The 17,622-nt window shown below is 39.0% G+C and overlaps 1 protein-coding gene and 1 long non-coding RNA gene across 2 annotated transcripts in view; one reads left to right on the forward strand and one right to left on the reverse strand.

Moving 5' to 3' along the window:
• LOC127956568 (deleted in malignant brain tumors 1 protein-like) overlaps nucleotides 1-17,622 on the forward strand; it is a 113,745-nt gene that overhangs the window by 30,790 nt on the left and 65,333 nt on the right. The window contains 8 exon segments of the mRNA XM_052554601.1: nucleotides 9,193-9,507; nucleotides 11,563-11,865; nucleotides 11,990-12,301; nucleotides 12,452-12,763; nucleotides 12,868-13,256; nucleotides 13,258-13,601; nucleotides 13,663-13,979; nucleotides 14,354-14,400. Coding sequence (XP_052410561.1) covers nucleotides 9,193-9,507; nucleotides 11,563-11,865; nucleotides 11,990-12,301; nucleotides 12,452-12,763; nucleotides 12,868-13,256; nucleotides 13,258-13,601; nucleotides 13,663-13,979; nucleotides 14,354-14,400 — 2,339 coding nt within the window.
• On the reverse strand, nucleotides 4,003-7,135 carry LOC127956380 (uncharacterized). Its single transcript, XR_008153549.1, has 4 exons — nucleotides 7,090-7,135; nucleotides 6,921-6,993; nucleotides 4,850-4,996; nucleotides 4,003-4,480 (listed from the first exon to the last, which is right to left on the reverse strand). It is a non-coding gene; the product is annotated as an uncharacterized LOC127956380 (long non-coding RNA).

The raw sequence follows: 17,622 nt of genomic DNA on the forward strand, positions 1-17,622 counted from the left end.
ATTTGTTTTCTATAGTCATTTACCCTGTGGTTGGTTGAGGCTGTCGACTAAAACCCAGTTTCTCTGTCCCTGTTCTGGCGCGGAGCGAGAGGAAAAAATGTCCAGAGAGGAACACCTCTGGACAGTGTGGGCAGCGGCCTGATGATGAGGATGTCACTTGGGTGGGGTGAATGTGATGAGTCGGATGGCTTCCCCCTAATTATCATCATCATCCCATCCCTTAATCATTGCCCTTGACCAGGCACCACTAGGTGTGTGAGAGAAAAGGGGCGCTGGAAGAGCCAGGGTTGGTGGCAGGATATGGGGCACACCTGATGTGATTGGAGCCTCATCACTGCCGCTGTTTAAATGCCAAGTGCACCTCTACTCAAGAGTCTGATCTCTTCCCTGTGCATGCATACTGGTGTCCTCGTGGGTCCAGGAAGAGTGGATAGATGGATTCCTGCACCGCCAGAGACATGAGCTGCCAGACCTGAGGTCCAGGTGTAGCCTGCACCCATTACACAGGTCATTTCAGGTCAGGATGCCGGGCTGTCTAGTCCCTTCAAGCGCCGTGGCCAGTGAGATGGATGCAGCCGCTGCCCCTTGTGCCCCAGACCGAAGAGGGAAGCACGTGCAGTCGCCGGTCTCTGCCCCTTACCTGGACCCTTACTTCTTGAACCCTACCTGCCCTTCACATACTCCGCAGCATGTCAAGGACACTAGACTCCCTGTTTATTTTGGACACTCTTCCCCTTTGGACATTTCTATTACCTCTTTTGGTTATTTTTTGTTCATAAAAGCCTCTCTGAGGCCTAAGGTCATCTACACCATGTCTGTCATTTGCTCCCCAAGTCACATTCCCCATGGCATTTAATATTTAATTTAATGTATTGATTTTCATGCTAATCTTATCCATATTCACTATGACTCATACATTTTATTTTTTTATATATATATTGATATATTATATATTTGAAAAATATAAATATATATATTAATGTAATTTGTATGTGTTATGATGTTTGTAGTGAGCATTTATCAGTCTCTGTATCTCAGCAGGTGTTGATTCTGTAAATATCCTGGTGTGCTTCCTCTCTTTAATGTCTCCCGTATGATGTGTGACTATTTTTGCCTCTGGCACTCTGTGTCTGTGTGTGTATGTCTCTATATGGAGGAGGAGGAGTCCTTTTCAGTGCTGACGTTCTTTTGATGTATATGGTAAAAATGAGAAATGCCTCTTCTGATTTGTCACTGAAGTTGTTTGATGATTTCCTCTGTTCTGTCTAATAAGGTAATGATGAGCACGATTGGTACATTTTAGGGCTCTTTTCTTTAGGGGGCTTTTTAGGGGAGAAACTTCTGAGCTGATAAAATAGTGTGTGTCGTGCTGCATGAAGATGATGAGGAGTCTGAAGATGATGTTACTGCTAAAACTCATCACTGCTGGTAGGTTTATACTTTTAGTTAAGAAGGAAAACCATCTTAATTGCCACGTTATTTATATTTTGTGCATTTTTAAAGTTATTTCTTAAACTTCTTATTCTCTTGTTTTCTTATTGTGCTTTCCTTCTTTCTCTCAGTGTATCATACATCTGTTGCACAAAAAGACATAAATGTGAAGTTAGCCGGTGGTCACAGTCGCTGTGCTGGTAGAGTGGAGGTTCTTCACAGAGGTCAGTGGGGAACAGTGTGTGATAATAGCTGGGATATGACCGATGCTGCAGTGGTGTGTAGAGAGCTGGACTGTGGAGAACCTGTAGATGCTCTGGGTGATGCTCATTTTGGACCGGGATCAGGACCAGTCTGGATGAGTTATGTCATGTGTACTGGATCAGAATCTACACTGAAGAATTGTGGCTCAACAGGTTGGGGTAAAACGAGCTGTGATCACTATAAAGATGCTGGAGTCAGATGCTCAGGTAAAGTGCTCCAATTTTCACCATAACAATACATCCTCAAAAATTTGGGGCCAGTAAGGTGATTTTACTTTATTTGAGTCTTTTATTTGAGTCCTGTGTGTGCAAGGACTGAATTTATTGTCACGGTAAAACGGTAATTATTTGAATTATTACTATTATCATTATTATTATTGCTATTATCATGGCAATTTAAAATATCTTTTCTGTTTTATTATAATTAACAGTGTTTATAATTTATTATTATACTTTTTTCCATGGCTGCAGTCTACGTTGACACACGATTCAACAAGATTCTTGCTGGATTTTAAAATACAAATATGAAATGTTTAGTGTATGTTTCCTATAAATCATTTAAAATGTCTGTGTTTTTTCAGGCTTTTCATTGTTTTATTTGTTGTTTATAGGTTTAAGATTAATTAGTTGTTTAAAAAAAACTAATATGCTAGTGGATATATTACTTTTATACATCAAGTGTACAAAAAGGATTTTCAGTGAATTATTTAAATTAAAATTATCGTCTGTGTTCTTTCAGGTGTCAGGCTGGTTGGAGGTTCTCGCTGCTCTGGGAGGTTAGAGATACTTCATGATCAGACGTGGATGTCAGTGTGTGACGCTGTCTTTGACCAGCAGGATGCAGAGGTTGTGTGTAGAGAGCTGGACTGTGGGGCTCCTGTACAGGTGCTGGGAGCAGCTGCTTTTGACAAAGGAGACACTCAGATGTGGACACAAGAGATTCAGTGCAGAGGAAATGAATCTCAGATTCACTTCTGTGCAGCATCACCATCACACAAACACAACTGTTCACATGAAAACAGTGTTGAACTGGTGTGTGCAGGTTGGAACAAATTACTTCTTCAGATTTAAATCTCCAGATTGAAAATTTGATGTTAGCAAAATTTTCCCTCTCATGATGATGTGATTTGTTAACATTATGAGACTGTCATTCTTTTGTTCTCTCCGTTCAATATATAGAGAGTGTGAATGTGAGATTGGTAAATGGTTCCAGTCGCTGTGCTGGTAGAGTGGAGGTTCTTCACAGAGGTCAGTGGGGAACAGTGTGTGATGAAGACTGGGATTTGGCTGATGCTGCAGTGGTGTGTCGAGAGCTGGACTGTGGAGAACCTGTAGATTCTCTGGGTGATGCTCATTTTGGACAAGGATCAGGACCAATCTGGATGAGCAATGTTTTATGTACTGGAACAGAGTCCACATTGAAGAAGTGTGGCTCGACAGGATGGAATAAAAATTACTGTGATCATACTGGGGATGCTGGAGTCATCTGCTCAGGTAAACTGCTCAAGTCTTCAACATAATTATATCACCAGAAAGTGTCCCCCACCAACTCCATAAAAAGTTTGGATTTTTTTTCTGGACTCTTTGAACATATATTTTTTTAAGACAAGGACTTGATTTATATATCACATATCATACACAATGGTAATTAAAACTGCTTTGCATAAAAAAAAAAAAAAAAAGTAAATAAAAATAACAATAAAGCAAGAAATGTAAAAACATTTTAAATGATTAAAAGGAATTTAAAACAGTTAGGAATAGAAAATGATACATAAAATGTATAAATAAAATATAGTGCAATCAGTCTTGACGATGCACAGTGCTCATTCAATAAATGCACAGCTAAACAGATGAGTTTTAAAGTCGGCATTTAAACGTGACTAATGTTTTAGTACATCTGATCTCTTCTGGAAGCTGATTCCAACTGCGGAAGGCATTATAGCTAAATGCAGTCTTCTGATTGTAGCAGGTTGATATTGGTCACAATGGTTTCAATCACACGGATTGTAACAGGTTGATTGGTCGCAGTGGTTTCAACTACACTCTCTTTGGACCAATCAGGACTTGGTTGCATGCTATCTAGGCAGGGGTTCCCTATGGACACTCCTTACTCTTTGTTGTCGCAGGCACATTTCGGCTCTTGACTCTTCGCGGTGCAGTCATGGTAATTCGATAGGTAATTCAATGGGCGGATTTGATTCATCTATAGGCCTTGTTTACATTTACAGCGTGCATTGTCTCTCCCTCCTGCTGCAGTCTAGAAAATAAAGCTTCCTGAAGGGCTACGTAGGACTCGTAACAGCCATACAACTACTGTAATGCCACTATAATTTTGGTAGATCACCTCGCTCTGTACTGGGCCAATGCTTTATTTCTTCATGCGCTTCTCCCTCCAAATGGTCAAACAAGAAGAAGGCCTGATCCGAAACAGACAAGTGGCGTGCCCTCATGCAGGCCTGCACCTCATAAAGCCACTCTATGAGCCCTATACCTGATCTACCCCAGAACATGGGACATTTTCGAACTCCAGCTACAACAATAAGTCGCTCAGTTACAGGGGCATTAACCATGGCAGTAATAGGGGCTGCAGAGCTGGGATCAGGAGCATTAACATCCTGCTCCTAGCGCATCCTCTCATTATCCGCTCTTAACTGTGCAACCAGCTCCCTCAACTCCTGTAACTCCTCACCCATAACTAAGCCCTACTGGTACAATGGAGCCGAAAAGGAAAGTAACAGCAGTTCTTCAAAATCCACAAAAGGGTGAAGCCAGCTGCTGTTTTGTCTCTAAATTAAAAAAAAAAAAAAAAGAGGTTAAACACAATAACACCCAATACAATAGTCACACCACACAAAAACCGGAACAAACGTCTATGGCTTTCAGAAATGCACAAGACCCTTCCGACTACGCCAGATTGTGGGGAGTAGGACTTCTTTTACCGGCAACGCCACCTGGGGAATTTCACCCCGAGAATAGGATTTGACTAACTCAATAGTTAAACCACCAAAATACAAAAAGCACACAGGTTTGAATTATGCATGAAGCCAGAGACGTAGTTCCGTTAGAAGACAAATTTTATTCATACAATTACTAAAAAAAAAACCAGTATAAGATACCATACTCTAAAATAGGGGAAATGAGTGCTGAGGCCTTACCAGTGGAGAGGTAGGGTCAAGGGGTGTGGGATCTCGGGAGGATTCCCCAATCACACGTGAACACACACACTCACTGCGATAAAAAACCCAAAATAAGCAAACAAGGGAAAGCGGCACACAAGAGACCACCACTTTTGCCACTCAGCACTGTGGGAGAGAGAACAGTCAATTATTGGGGAAGGGGAAATAAATCAATAAATGAAAAAAAAGCAACTTCAGTCTAAGGCAATTTCTAGGCAGCAAAGGAGACTTAATACCTGCCGAGAGCCTAACAAAAAGAACCAGAGTTTAACAAATAAAAGTTTCTGCAAAAATGAAAGTCGTTATCAAAACTTAAAGAAATATAAATTAACCAAGAGAATCACTGAATCGTAAATTTAACAAAAAAATAAATAAATAAATAAACATAGACCCTAATCTACACACACATTAAGGAGCACAGTCAGTCCAAAAGATAGCAAAAGCTATCATCTATCACAAATCACGCAAATACCGCCCTACCAGACACCCAATTGGGCATTAGGTCCTGGTGTTGGAAGGCACGTTGCTATGAAGTTATTTTTGATTCAAAACAACTGAACACCTGTGGCAGTGCGATTTGTAGTTGTAGAGAAAAGCCACACATGTGTATCAGTAAATTTGAAGTCACAGAGAGAAATGTTTTAAGAGATGCAAACCTGTAGACTTTTTTTCTCTCCCACAAACACAACACAACAGTTACACCTTCTCAAATTCTTCATTGCAGGTGCACAAATCCTATTCTACAAATCTAACATTTAGAAACTCGTACGCTCACATTTTTGATACAATTGCTGCAGTGAATGTGGTGCAAAACGCACTTACACACCCGCATCAAGAAATGTGAAGTCGTGGAGAAATGTTGAACATCCGCAAATCAATACGTGAATCACTAAATATTGTAGAAACATAATTTTCTGTAAAGTTGCTTTGTAAAGATTTATTTTGTAAAAAGCGCTATACAAATAAACTTGAATTGAATTCATCAAATGAGAGTTGCACACTTGTAGAATATTTTCTCAGAAATGTCTTGTAACTTTTTCTAACACAAAGTACATAACTACAGCTGCTTGAATCTGCTGCGATGAATCTCAAACACAGTTTTTCGCTTTCAAGTGACAAGTTTCGCACTCTCCCTTTTGCACCGAGATATTTGGTTCAAAAGTGATTTGTGCATCTGTAGAGGTAGTGGGCGGGACTGTTTAGAGATTACAGAATTTCAGCCAATCAGAAGAGCTATTGAGCCGGTAGATATACGCCCCAAGCAGTTTTATGCCCCTGTTGTTCCTCATGCGTCCAGTAGGGGAGGCTGTATATTAGTATATGAGCCCAGTCATATATAAGAACAGCAGACCATATCTATGATAGCAGCAGACCTTCTTGAAGTGATACTTATGAGGTATTTTAAATAATCTGCTAAAGTTATTGTTGTTGATTGTATTGTGTAATGATGCAACATTTATTATTTATAAAAGATTGATCACTTAATCAATTAGCATTATCAATTCAAAAGATGGGTCAATTTATTTCGAGAGGCAAAATTACTTGATTGAGTCAGATGTTCCTACTCAGCAACGAGCCAAAGTAGCTCTTCTGATTGGCTGAATTCACTAATCTCTAAACAGTCCCGCCCACTAACTCTACAGATGCACAAATCACTTTTGAACCAAATATCTTGGTGCAAAAGGGAGAGCGCGAAACTTGTCACTTGAAAGCGAAAAACTGTTTGAGATTCATCGCTGAAGATTTAAGCAGCTGTAGTTGTGTACTTTGTGTTAGAAAAAGTTACAAGACATTTCTGAGAAAACATTCTACAAGTGTGTAACTCTCATTTGATGAATTCACGTATTGATTTGCAGATGTTCAACATTTCTCCACGACTTCACATTTCTTGATGCAGGTGTGTAAGTGCGTTTTGCACCACATTCACTGCAGCAATTGTATCAAAAATGTGAGCGTACGAGTTTCTAAATGTGTGATTTGTAGAATAGGATTTGTGATTAGAGTTTGTGATTGAAATATACACATAATGCCAACTAGTATACATACGTACCAATCAAGGAGTCTCACACCAATAGTGAGAATAGTACAGCTACACTGAGCCAGCAGCAAAACTCAACCCGGTTCTGTCACAGGAATGATCGGGTTCATAACAGGGAGACACTGCACACTGTAAACGTAAACAAGGCCTATAGATGAATCAAATCAGCCCATTTCATTACCTGTCGAATTACCATGACTGCACCGCGAAGAGTCGAGAGCCGAAATGTGCAACAAAGTGTAAGGAGTGTCCATAGAGAACCCCTGCCTATATAGCATGCAGCCAAGCCCTGATTGGTCCAGAGAGAGTGTAATTGAAACCACTGCGATCAATCAACCTGTTACAATCAGTGTGATAGGAACCATTGCGACCAATATCAACCTGCTACACCTTGTTTTGTGTTGAACCCTTGGTATTTCTAACTGACTCCATCCTAATGCGCTGTTAGGTCTTCTGTATGTATTTAGGTCTTAGTTCATTGAGTGGTTTATAAATGAGTAAAAGTACTTTAAAAAAAATCCTATATGTAACTGGAAGCCAGTGCAAGGAACTATAGACTTGTGTTATATGCTTTAGATTTTCTGGATCCAGTCAAAATTCTGGCAGCAGTGTTCTGGATGAGCTGCAGCTGTCTAATGGTCTTTTTGGGAAGGCCAGTGAAGAGACTATTAAAATAGTTCACCCTGCTGGTGATAAAGGCATGAAAAAGTTTCTCCAAGTCTTGACTGGAAACAAAACATAATTCTTGCAATGTTTTTTAGATGATAGTATGCTGATTTAATTACTGTTTTGACATGATTACTGAAACAGGTGTGTATCCAGAATCACACCAAGATTCATGACTTGATTTGTTTTTGTTGTTTGACCCCTAGAGTCAAGGTATGCATTTACCTTGAGATCTTCATCTTTGTTTCCAAATGCAATGCCTTAATTTTTTGCATGTTTAACTGAAGAATGTTCTTGCACATCCAACTGGTAATTTCATGAATGTATTGGCAAAGGGAGTCAATGAAGTTGTAGTCATTTGAAACAAAAGTGGTGCAAGAATTGAGCCTTGTGGGACTCCGCATGTCATAGACTTCCACTTAGACTTATGCTCTCCTATACTCACATAATAACCTCTCCCTTCTGACCTGAACCAATTGAGAACCATCCCAGAAAGCCTGACCCAGTTTTCCAGTCTCCCTAGAAGTGTTCTGATCGACTGTGTCAAACTTAACACTGAGATCTAGTAGTACCAGCACTGATATTTTGCCTGAATCAGAATTTAAGTAAATATGATTTATTATCTAAAGAGTGCAGTCTTTGTGCTGTGATGCGGTCAAAAACCATATTGAAAATTGTCCAGGCATCAATTTGAGTTTAAGTATTTGTTCACCTGATTAAATATTTCCTTTTCAATAATCTTGCTTTTAACTGAAGTATGTTGTAACATTATAAGTGTAATTAATGTAATTTGACCACAAACTTTTGAATTGTATACATAGAAATCACAAACATATCTCATTCAAGTGTATGCTAACTGAATCAATAAATGAGAATAAACCTACAGTATGCAAGATACCTTTGTTTATCGTTTACGTCTACTGTTGTTGTTGTTTTTTCAAGCTTTTTATTCATATATTCTGAATACAATACAAATATATAAATTTTGTAGTGTTTTCCATGTGATCTGAGGAATTTCTAAAATATTGTTTTTATAAACCAAGGTTTTTATACATATATATATATATATATATATATATATATATATATATATATATATATATATATATATATATATATCAATTCGTTGTTTTTGCTTACAGATGTCAAGCTACTTGGAAGTTCTCGCTGTTCTGGAAGATTAGAGATACTTCATAATCACACGTGGATGTCAGTGTGTGCCGCTGTCTTTGACCAGCAGGATGCAGAGGTTGTGTGTAGAGAGCTGGACTGTGGGGCTCCTGTACAGGTGCTGGGAGCAGGTGCTTTTGACAAAGGAGATACTCAAATGTGGACACAAGAGATTCAGTGCAGAGGAAATGAGTCTCAGATACAGCTCTGTGCAGCATCACCATCAGACAAACACAACTGTTCGCATGAAAACAGTGTTGAACTGGTGTGTGCAGGTTGGAGCTAATTTATTTTCTAGATTCAAATCCCTGGGCTGAAATTATAATGTTACCAAAATACTTAAATGTTTTCCCTCTCATACTGTGTTTCATTTACAAAAAAAATTAATTCCGATTTTATATTTTCCTTGCTGTCTCTTTATTTCTCATTCTCTCTGTTCAATATACAGACCGTGTAAATGTGAGGTTGGTTGGTGGCAACAGTCGCTGTGCTGGTAGAGTGGAGATTCTTCACAGAGGTCAGTGGGGAACAGTGTGTGATGATTATTGGGATATGGCTGATGCTGCAGTGGTGTGTAGAGAGCTGGACTGTGGAGAACCTGTAGATGCTCTGGGTGATGCTCATTTTGGACCAGGAACAGGACCGATCTGGATAAGTTATGTTGTGTGCACTGGATCAGAGTCTACACTGAAAAACTGTGGCACATCAGGATGGAGTAAAAGCGACTGTGATCATAATGAAGATGCTGGAGTCAGATGCTCAGGTAAACTGCTCCACACAGTACAGTACCTCACCTTAATCACTTAAATGGTCTCTACTAAAATAATTTAGTTTGATATACTGTACAGACAAACCAAAAATACTTGGCAAAAAATAGTCACTGTTACTTGAATAAACCTGCTTAGTTTCTCTGTGGTTCTCAACATCAGTCTTGGGGACCCACTGCTCTGTACATTGTGTCTTACTTATCTGACAGCTGATGATCTGAATTAGATGCATTAAATAAGGAATACGTGTAAAATATAAAAAAGTGTCCCCAGGACCAGTGACCAGGCAAGAAGGCCGAACATATATATAAATATAAATCTTCCGCTGCTTTTGACACGGTTAACCACCAGATCCTCCTATCAACGCTACTGGCGAAAGGCATCTCAGGAAGAACACTCAATGGTTTGAGTCTTACCTATCAGATAGGTCCTTCAAAGTATCTTGGAGAGGTGAGGTGTCCAAGTCTCAACATCTAACTACTGGGGTGCCTCAGGGCTCAGTTCTTGGATCACTTCTCTTCTCTGTCTACATGGCATCATTAGGTTCTGTCATTCAAAAACATGGCTTTTCATACCACTGCTATGCTGATGACACTCAACTTTATCTCTCATTCCATCCTGATGATCCGACGGTAGCTATTCGCATCTCAGCTTGTCTAACTGGCATTTCTTCCTGGATGATGGACCATCACCTTCAACTCAACCTTGCCCAGACAGAACTGCTTGTGATTCCAGCAAACCCATCGTTCCATCACAATTTCACTATCAAGTTAGGCACATCAACCATAACTCCTTCAAAAACAGCTAGAAGCCTTGGAGTTATGATTGATGATCAGCTGACTTTCTAAGACCACATTGCTAAAACTGTATCCGATCCTGCAGATTTGCTTTATTCAACATCAAGAAGATCAAGCCCTTTCTTTCGGAACATGCTGCACAACTCCTTGTTCAAGCTCTTGTTCTGTCCAGGCTGAACTATTGCAATGCCCTCTTGGCAGGTCTTCCAGCCAATTCTATCAAACTTTTACAATTAATTCAGAACGCGCCAGCAAGATTAATTTTTAATGAGCCAAAAAGAATACACGTCACACCTCTGTTTATCAATTTGCACTGGCTTCCAATAGCTGCTCGCATAAAATTCAAGGTATTGATGTTTGCCTACAAAACTACCACTGGCTCTGCACCCATTTACCTAAATTCGTTACTTCAGACTTATGTGCCTTCTAGAAGCTTGCATTCTGCAAGTGAACATCGCTTGATTGTGCCAACCCAAAGAAGCACAAAGTCACTTTTACGGACTTTTAAATTAAATGTTCCCTTCTGGTGGAATGAACTCCCCAACTCAATCCGAGCAGCTCCTTAGCCATCTTCAAGAATCGGCTTAAAACACATCTCTTCCATCTTTATTTGACCCTTTAACTGTAACACTCACTATTCTAATTATATTCTTTAAAAAATCTAACTACCTTTCTAATCTTTTTGTATTCTATTTTCTTTTCATTTATTATGCAATTGTATATGTATGTGTGTGTGTATGTGTAAAGACCTCTAACTAGCTTGCTCTATTCTTTTATTTTTTTATTCTATCTGTTTTCTTTTTATTTATTATATTAGTTAAAATCCCATGCTACATGTACTGTGTTAACCTAACTGAGACTTGTTATAGCACTTATATATCATTGCTCTTTTTGTTGTTTTTGATTGCTTCCACTGTCTTCATCTGTAAGTCTCTTTGGATAAAAGCGTCTGCTAAATGAATAAATGTAATGTAAATGTAAATATATATATATATATATATATATATATATGTTTTTTTTTTGTTAGTTTTTTTTCTGTATGTACTTGCTCAATAATATATTTTTGTATTTAAAAAAATATATTGTGGCTTTTACATTTTTTTGTTCTCAATATGGTTTATAGGTTTCCGATTCTAGTTGGTGGTTATCAAAAAAACAAATAGGCTAGTTAGATGTATTACTTTTATACATCAAGTATACAAAAATGATTTTATTTTCAAAAGTAAATTATTTAAATGATCTGTGTTCTTTCAGAAATCAGGCTAGTTGGAGGTTCTCCCTGCTTTGGGAGGTTAGAGATACTTCATGATCAGACGTGGATGTCAGTGTGTGACACTGTCTTTGACCAGCAGGATGCAGAGGTTGTGTGTAGAGAGCTGGACTGTGGGGCTCCTGTACAGGTGCTGGGAGCAGCTGCTTTTGACAAAGGAGACGCTCAGATGTGGACACAAGAGATACAGTGCAGAGGAAATGAATCTCATATTCACTTTTGTCAAACATCAGCATCAGTCAAAAGCAACTGTTCACAGAACAACAATGTTAGACTGGTGTGTGCAGGTAAGAACTGTATTAAGAGAGAGAGAAAGGAAGAGACACTTATGTATGTCTACAACACAGTAGTACATTATTTTAAATATTAAAAATTTTCTAAAAACTTTCTCTTTCTGTTACTCTTTCTCAGATTCAATGAATGTGCGGGTTGGTGGTGGTAACAGTCGTTGTGCTGGTAGAGTGGAGGTTCTTCACAGAGGTCAGTGGGGAACAGTGTGTGATGATGACTGGGATTTGGCTGATGCTGCAGTGGTGTGTAGAGAGCTGGACTGTGGAGAACCTGTAGATGCTCTGAGTGATGCTCATTTTGGACCAGGATCAGGACCGATCTGGATGAGTGCTTTGTGTTCTGGAATGGAATCTACATTGAAGAACTGTAGATCAGCAGGATGGGGAACGCACACATGTACTCATAATAGTGATGCTGGAGTCATCTGCTCAGGTGAATTATATAGTATACTGTTTACTATGATAAATGACACAAAACTGTAAATCTGATATTCATGTTGTAATTTTCATATGCTCAACATATACACTCCAAATAACTGTGATTTGTCTCTTTTGTATCATTTATTAAATATAATATAAACAGATCATAAACATTCCAGACTTATTGATGGACCTCACCTGTGCTCTGGAAGAATAGAGTTGAATCATGGGAACACATGGTACACATTGTGTGATGCTGTCTTTGACCAGCAGGATGCAGAGGTTGTGTGTAGAGAGCTGGACTGTGGGGCTCCTGTACAGGTGCTGGGAGCAGCTGCTTTTGACAAAGGAGACACTCAGATGTGGACACAAGAGATTCAGTGCAGAGGAAATGAGTCTTATATTTCTTTCTGTCCAACATCATCTTTTAAACACAACTGTACCAATGAGAATGCCATTGGGCTGTTATGTTCTGGTAATGGAACTGTAGTTTCCACTTACTGTGATAATCACAAAGTTTGTTTCTTTTTTGTAAAAAAAAAAATAAAAAAATGTTTTTAAACATTATTCTTCATTAAGGTCACACCGATCTCAGACTGGTAAACGGACAAGACTCCTGTTCTGGTCGAGTTGAACATCAGTATCTCAGTAAATGGGGCACAGTGTGTGATGCATGCTGGGATATGAGAGCTGCCAGTGTCCTCTGTAGACAGCTGAATTGTGGGATTGCTGTGACTGTTGTGGGATCAGACTGGTTTGGAGAGGGAAGTGGTGAAATCTGGGCTGATGTGTTTGATTGTGACGGGAATGAAACAAAACTCTCAGAATGTTCCATCTCTTCATGGAGTCGGGCTGAATGTTCTCACAGACGAGATGTTGGAGTCATCTGCTCTAGTGAGAGGATTTTATTGAGCAAAAAATTTAATACATGCAATATCTCGCAACATCTTTGTAAAATTCCACATCTCCTCAGATTCCTCTCTGGCTCTTCATGATGGTCTGGTGCAGTTGTCTGGAGAGAGACAGTGTGAGGGGGAGCTGGAAGTTTTCATCCATCAGGTCTGGAGGAGAGTTCTGCTGGACTCCTGGAGTCTCAATGAATCCTCTGTGGTCTGCAGACAGCTGGGCTGTGGATCTGTGCTGAACTTCTACGGCTCCTCTTCATCCAGTCCTGAACACAGTCATGAGTGTGTGACGGGCTTCCAGTGCTCTGGGAGTGAAGCTCATCTGGGGAACTGCAGCTTTCCACAAACTCTCAACTGCAGCTCCACACAACAACTGTACATCACCTGCCTTGGTGAGAACAACAACATCTGGACAGATTTTCCAGATTTTCATGATCAATAATGTGTTTTTCTGTCTCTGAATATCAGGTCGAGGGTCCATCAGGCTGGTAGGTTCTGGGGGAGACTGTGCAGGGAGGCTGGAGGTTTTTCACAGCGGCTCATGGGGGACAGTGTGTGATGACTCCTGGGATATTAAAAATGCCCATGTGGTGTGCAGACAGCTGCAGTGTGGAGTGGCCCTCAGTAACCAGCAGGTACCAGCCTGGTTTGGTCCTGGTTCTGGACACATATGGCTGGATGAGGTGGAGTGTGAGGGGAATGAGACGTCCCTTGGGAGCTGCTCTTCTTCAGGCTGGGGAAAACATGACTGTAATCATAAGGAGGATGTAGGAGTCGTGTGCTCAGGTAAACAGTAAACAATAATTTAAATGAATTTTGATAACCCATAAATGGGACTTGTTATTAGCAATATTATAATAAATATATTATACACTCAGACAAAGTTAATCTTACTCCGAGGTGCGACGCGTCTGCTGAATATTCATTGTGGAACACATGAAAATTTGAATTCTCAAATGAATGACTCTGATTCGGTTCTTTTTATTTAATAAAAGACATGCATCTTACAATTGCAAATTGTAAAAATTTGATCTATTTATTATTGAAATGGTTTTATCGTCTGGTAGTGAAATATAGGTTATTTTTTCTAAAAATATTATTTATTCCTTAAAAGGTCTAAAATATATATTTTTTATTAATTCCCTATCTTTTCTATTTAGAGTTTAAAGAGATCAGGTTAACTGAGGGCTGTGAAGGGAATGTGGAGGTCTTCTACAATGGTTCCTGGGGAAATGTGTGTTACAACCAGATGGACAGAGACACAGTGAGTCTGATCTGTCAAGAGCTAAACTGTGGAAGATCTGGGAGTGAACCCGGTTATTCAGAGGGACTGAAGCCTCGTAACTGGCTGGATTATTTTAAATGTCGACGACATGATTCCACTTTATGGCAGTGTCCATCTTCACCCTGGGGACAGACTAATTGTGATAACGAAGTGGCCAAAATCACTTGCTCAGGTAAATTTATTAAACCATTTAAACTCAGTGATTATCTGTAAATAAAAAGGTTACATGAAATAACATGAAATGAATAAATTATTTTAAATTGTTTTCATGAAACCGTGATCATGTTATGATCTCAGAGGAGGAAAGTCAACAATCTCTTCAAAGTCGTCTGACATGTTCAGGATCTTCTTATCAGAGAAAGTGCTCAAGTAAGTTTATTTGACAACAAATTTTGTTTTAAATATTTATTACTTTTTCCACATATGAATCTGAATAGCTGATATAGCTTTGAAAATAATAGTAATGAGTTCCATTATTCATACTGTGCCGGCCTTTGCCAAAGACAATAGAATACATTTGACTCTGTAAACCACTGAGAATAAACTTCATCAATTAGAAAAATTTGAGGTGCTTTCTGCCAGTCATTTGTTTTGCATTGATCGGTTGCTAACATTGATTACAACATTTTTACTATATGTGCTGTTAAACTTCCTTCACTGTTTTTTTTTAAATAAAATCTATTACATTATTTATTTATAAAGCACATTTAAAAACAACAGAGGTTGACCAAAGTGCTTTACAGAATAGAGTAAAACTTACAAATAATCATAAAATTAAATCAAATTAAAAACAAGATTACCAAATTTTAAACACAACAATACTCATACTGGTATTGACTGGCTAAATTATTGAGGGCTTTATAAACAAATAATATAATTTTCAAATCAGTTCTGTATTTAATAGTGTACTGGTGCAGTGTAGATACAATAAAAGCCACTGGCTCATTCTTGTGGGTCCCAGAGAGAAGTCTAGCAGCTGACTTTTGCACTAGATGTAGGTGGGAAGAGGAAGATTGAAACGCCATAATAAAATTATTTACAATGTTCTAAACAAGTTGTTACAAAAGTATGAATCACCGTTTGGAAGCTTCTCTGTGATTAAAGTGTTTAATTTAAGGAATGTTAACAAAGATGAAAAAAAAGCTTCACATATATAACAGCACTGATCTGTTTGTCAAATTAAAGTTATGATAAAACAGAACTCCCAGATTTCTAGTGCACTTATTTTCATAAGGGCCAGAAGGTCATGGTTAGGCCTAAAAATAATTATGGTTTTATTTTCATGGTTTAATTAATTATTTTTTTACTTCTTATATTGTATCATATAGTATCATACAGATAAAATGAATGGGATCTTAATGTAACCCCCCCCACCCCCCCCCCCCCCCCCCAAAAAAAAAAAAAAAAACCTCAGTCGTCACAGAGAGAAGTTGAGGGCTCTAGAACAGAATAAACACAGGGATTTAAACCAGTTTATAATACAGAAAAGAACGTGAGGTTTATGACAATGTTGTGCTGAAGCTGCTCAGTGCTGATTGATGTGTGTGTTTCAGATCATGTTCCTCTCAGACTGAGTGGAGGTAAGGGCCGGTGCTCTGGGAGGCTGGAGGTGTATCATAACGCTGTGTGGGGCTCAATCTGTTATGATCAGTGGGACATCAGCGATGCTCAGGTGGTCTGCAGGCAGCTGGGTTGTGGAGCAGCACTGAGGGCTGATGGGAATTCATCTTTTGTTGCTAGTGAAGGTGTTGTGTGGATGAACAAAGTAGAATGCAGAGGGAATGAGATTCACCTGTGGGACTGTCCTTTCTCCCTGAAAAACCACACTGACTGCTCCCACAAAGAGCACGCTGTACTCACCTGTGCAGGTCACAGTAATCACTGTGGAATAATATTCATTTCATCATTTTAAAGTGTAAAATATTTCTATATTTCCAAACATTTGCATCAAATCATTATAATTTCTGTATTTTTTAATTTGCCAGATGTTTCAGTGTCCACTACTCCTGCCACAACATCAGCTTCTCCTCCAGTTTCTCCTCCAGTGCTCTCAACATCAGTCTCTCCTCCACAAACTCTCTCCGTCCCCCCAGTGCTTGTGATTGTTCTGGTAGTTGTGCTCTTACTGCTCTTAGTGCCACTGCTTATACTGATTCAGCAGAACAGAGTGATGAGGAGAGGTAGGAGAGATACAAAGACTGTAATGTGTCTTATTAAGTGTTTGATCAATCATGTTTTGTGAACTGACAGCAGGTTTGTCTGTCTACACTCACAGCTCTCTCTGACTGGTACACAGGACTACACAGGACTCATTCTCAGACTGAGCCAGTATATGAGGAAATTTATCACAGACACAATCAATTAACTCATAGAGGTGAGGCATCATGACAGAACATAACTGTAACCGTTTACTGATTCAAAGGGACTCTACAGTGTTTACTTCTCCTCCATTGCTAGCACATGCAGTACTAATTACCCTTGTTATGTTGAAATAAGCTTGGCACCTCATTCTTGAGTAAGGATCAAGTTGTTGATCTTAACTTTCAAAACATCTTGCAGTTGAATCCTACCAAGATGAAATAATAGCAATAACAATATAAAAAAAAATATATGTTTCTGATTGTTCTGCTCCGCTTTAACAGGGAGTCTCATCTCTGAAGATGCCGATGAGCTTCTCACAGGTTAGAGAGGTGATTTTAACAAAATCATTAAACTGTGAAATTTAGAAATTTCAGGAAATTAATGATCCAGTATCTCAAAATATTATAATATTTCCTAAGATAAATAATAATATTAAAAATGTATTAGCAAAACAGAAAGGCTCAAGTTCTTTGAAGTGTGTTCATTGATGCACTCAAAACTTTTTCGGGGCTCCTTATGCACAAATGACAGCATCATTGAGGTGTGGCATGGAAGCTATCAGCCTGTCTGTGGCACTGCTGAGGCACTGTTGAATCCCAGGTTTCGTTAATAGTGGCCTTCAGCCCTTCTGTATTGTTTAGGCATGTTGGCTGTCCAATCAAGCATAGTAATATCATGGTCAGCAAACCACTTGAAAATGGTTTTGGCAATATGGGCAGGTGCTAAGTCCTGCTGCAAAAGAAATCAGAATCTCCATAAAGCTTGTCAGTAATGGAAGCATAA

Source organism: Carassius gibelio, chromosome B4, assembly GCF_023724105.1.
Source record: "Carassius gibelio isolate Cgi1373 ecotype wild population from Czech Republic chromosome B4, carGib1.2-hapl.c, whole genome shotgun sequence".
In the NCBI taxonomy this organism is placed as follows: Eukaryota; Metazoa; Chordata; class Actinopteri; order Cypriniformes; family Cyprinidae; genus Carassius; species Carassius gibelio.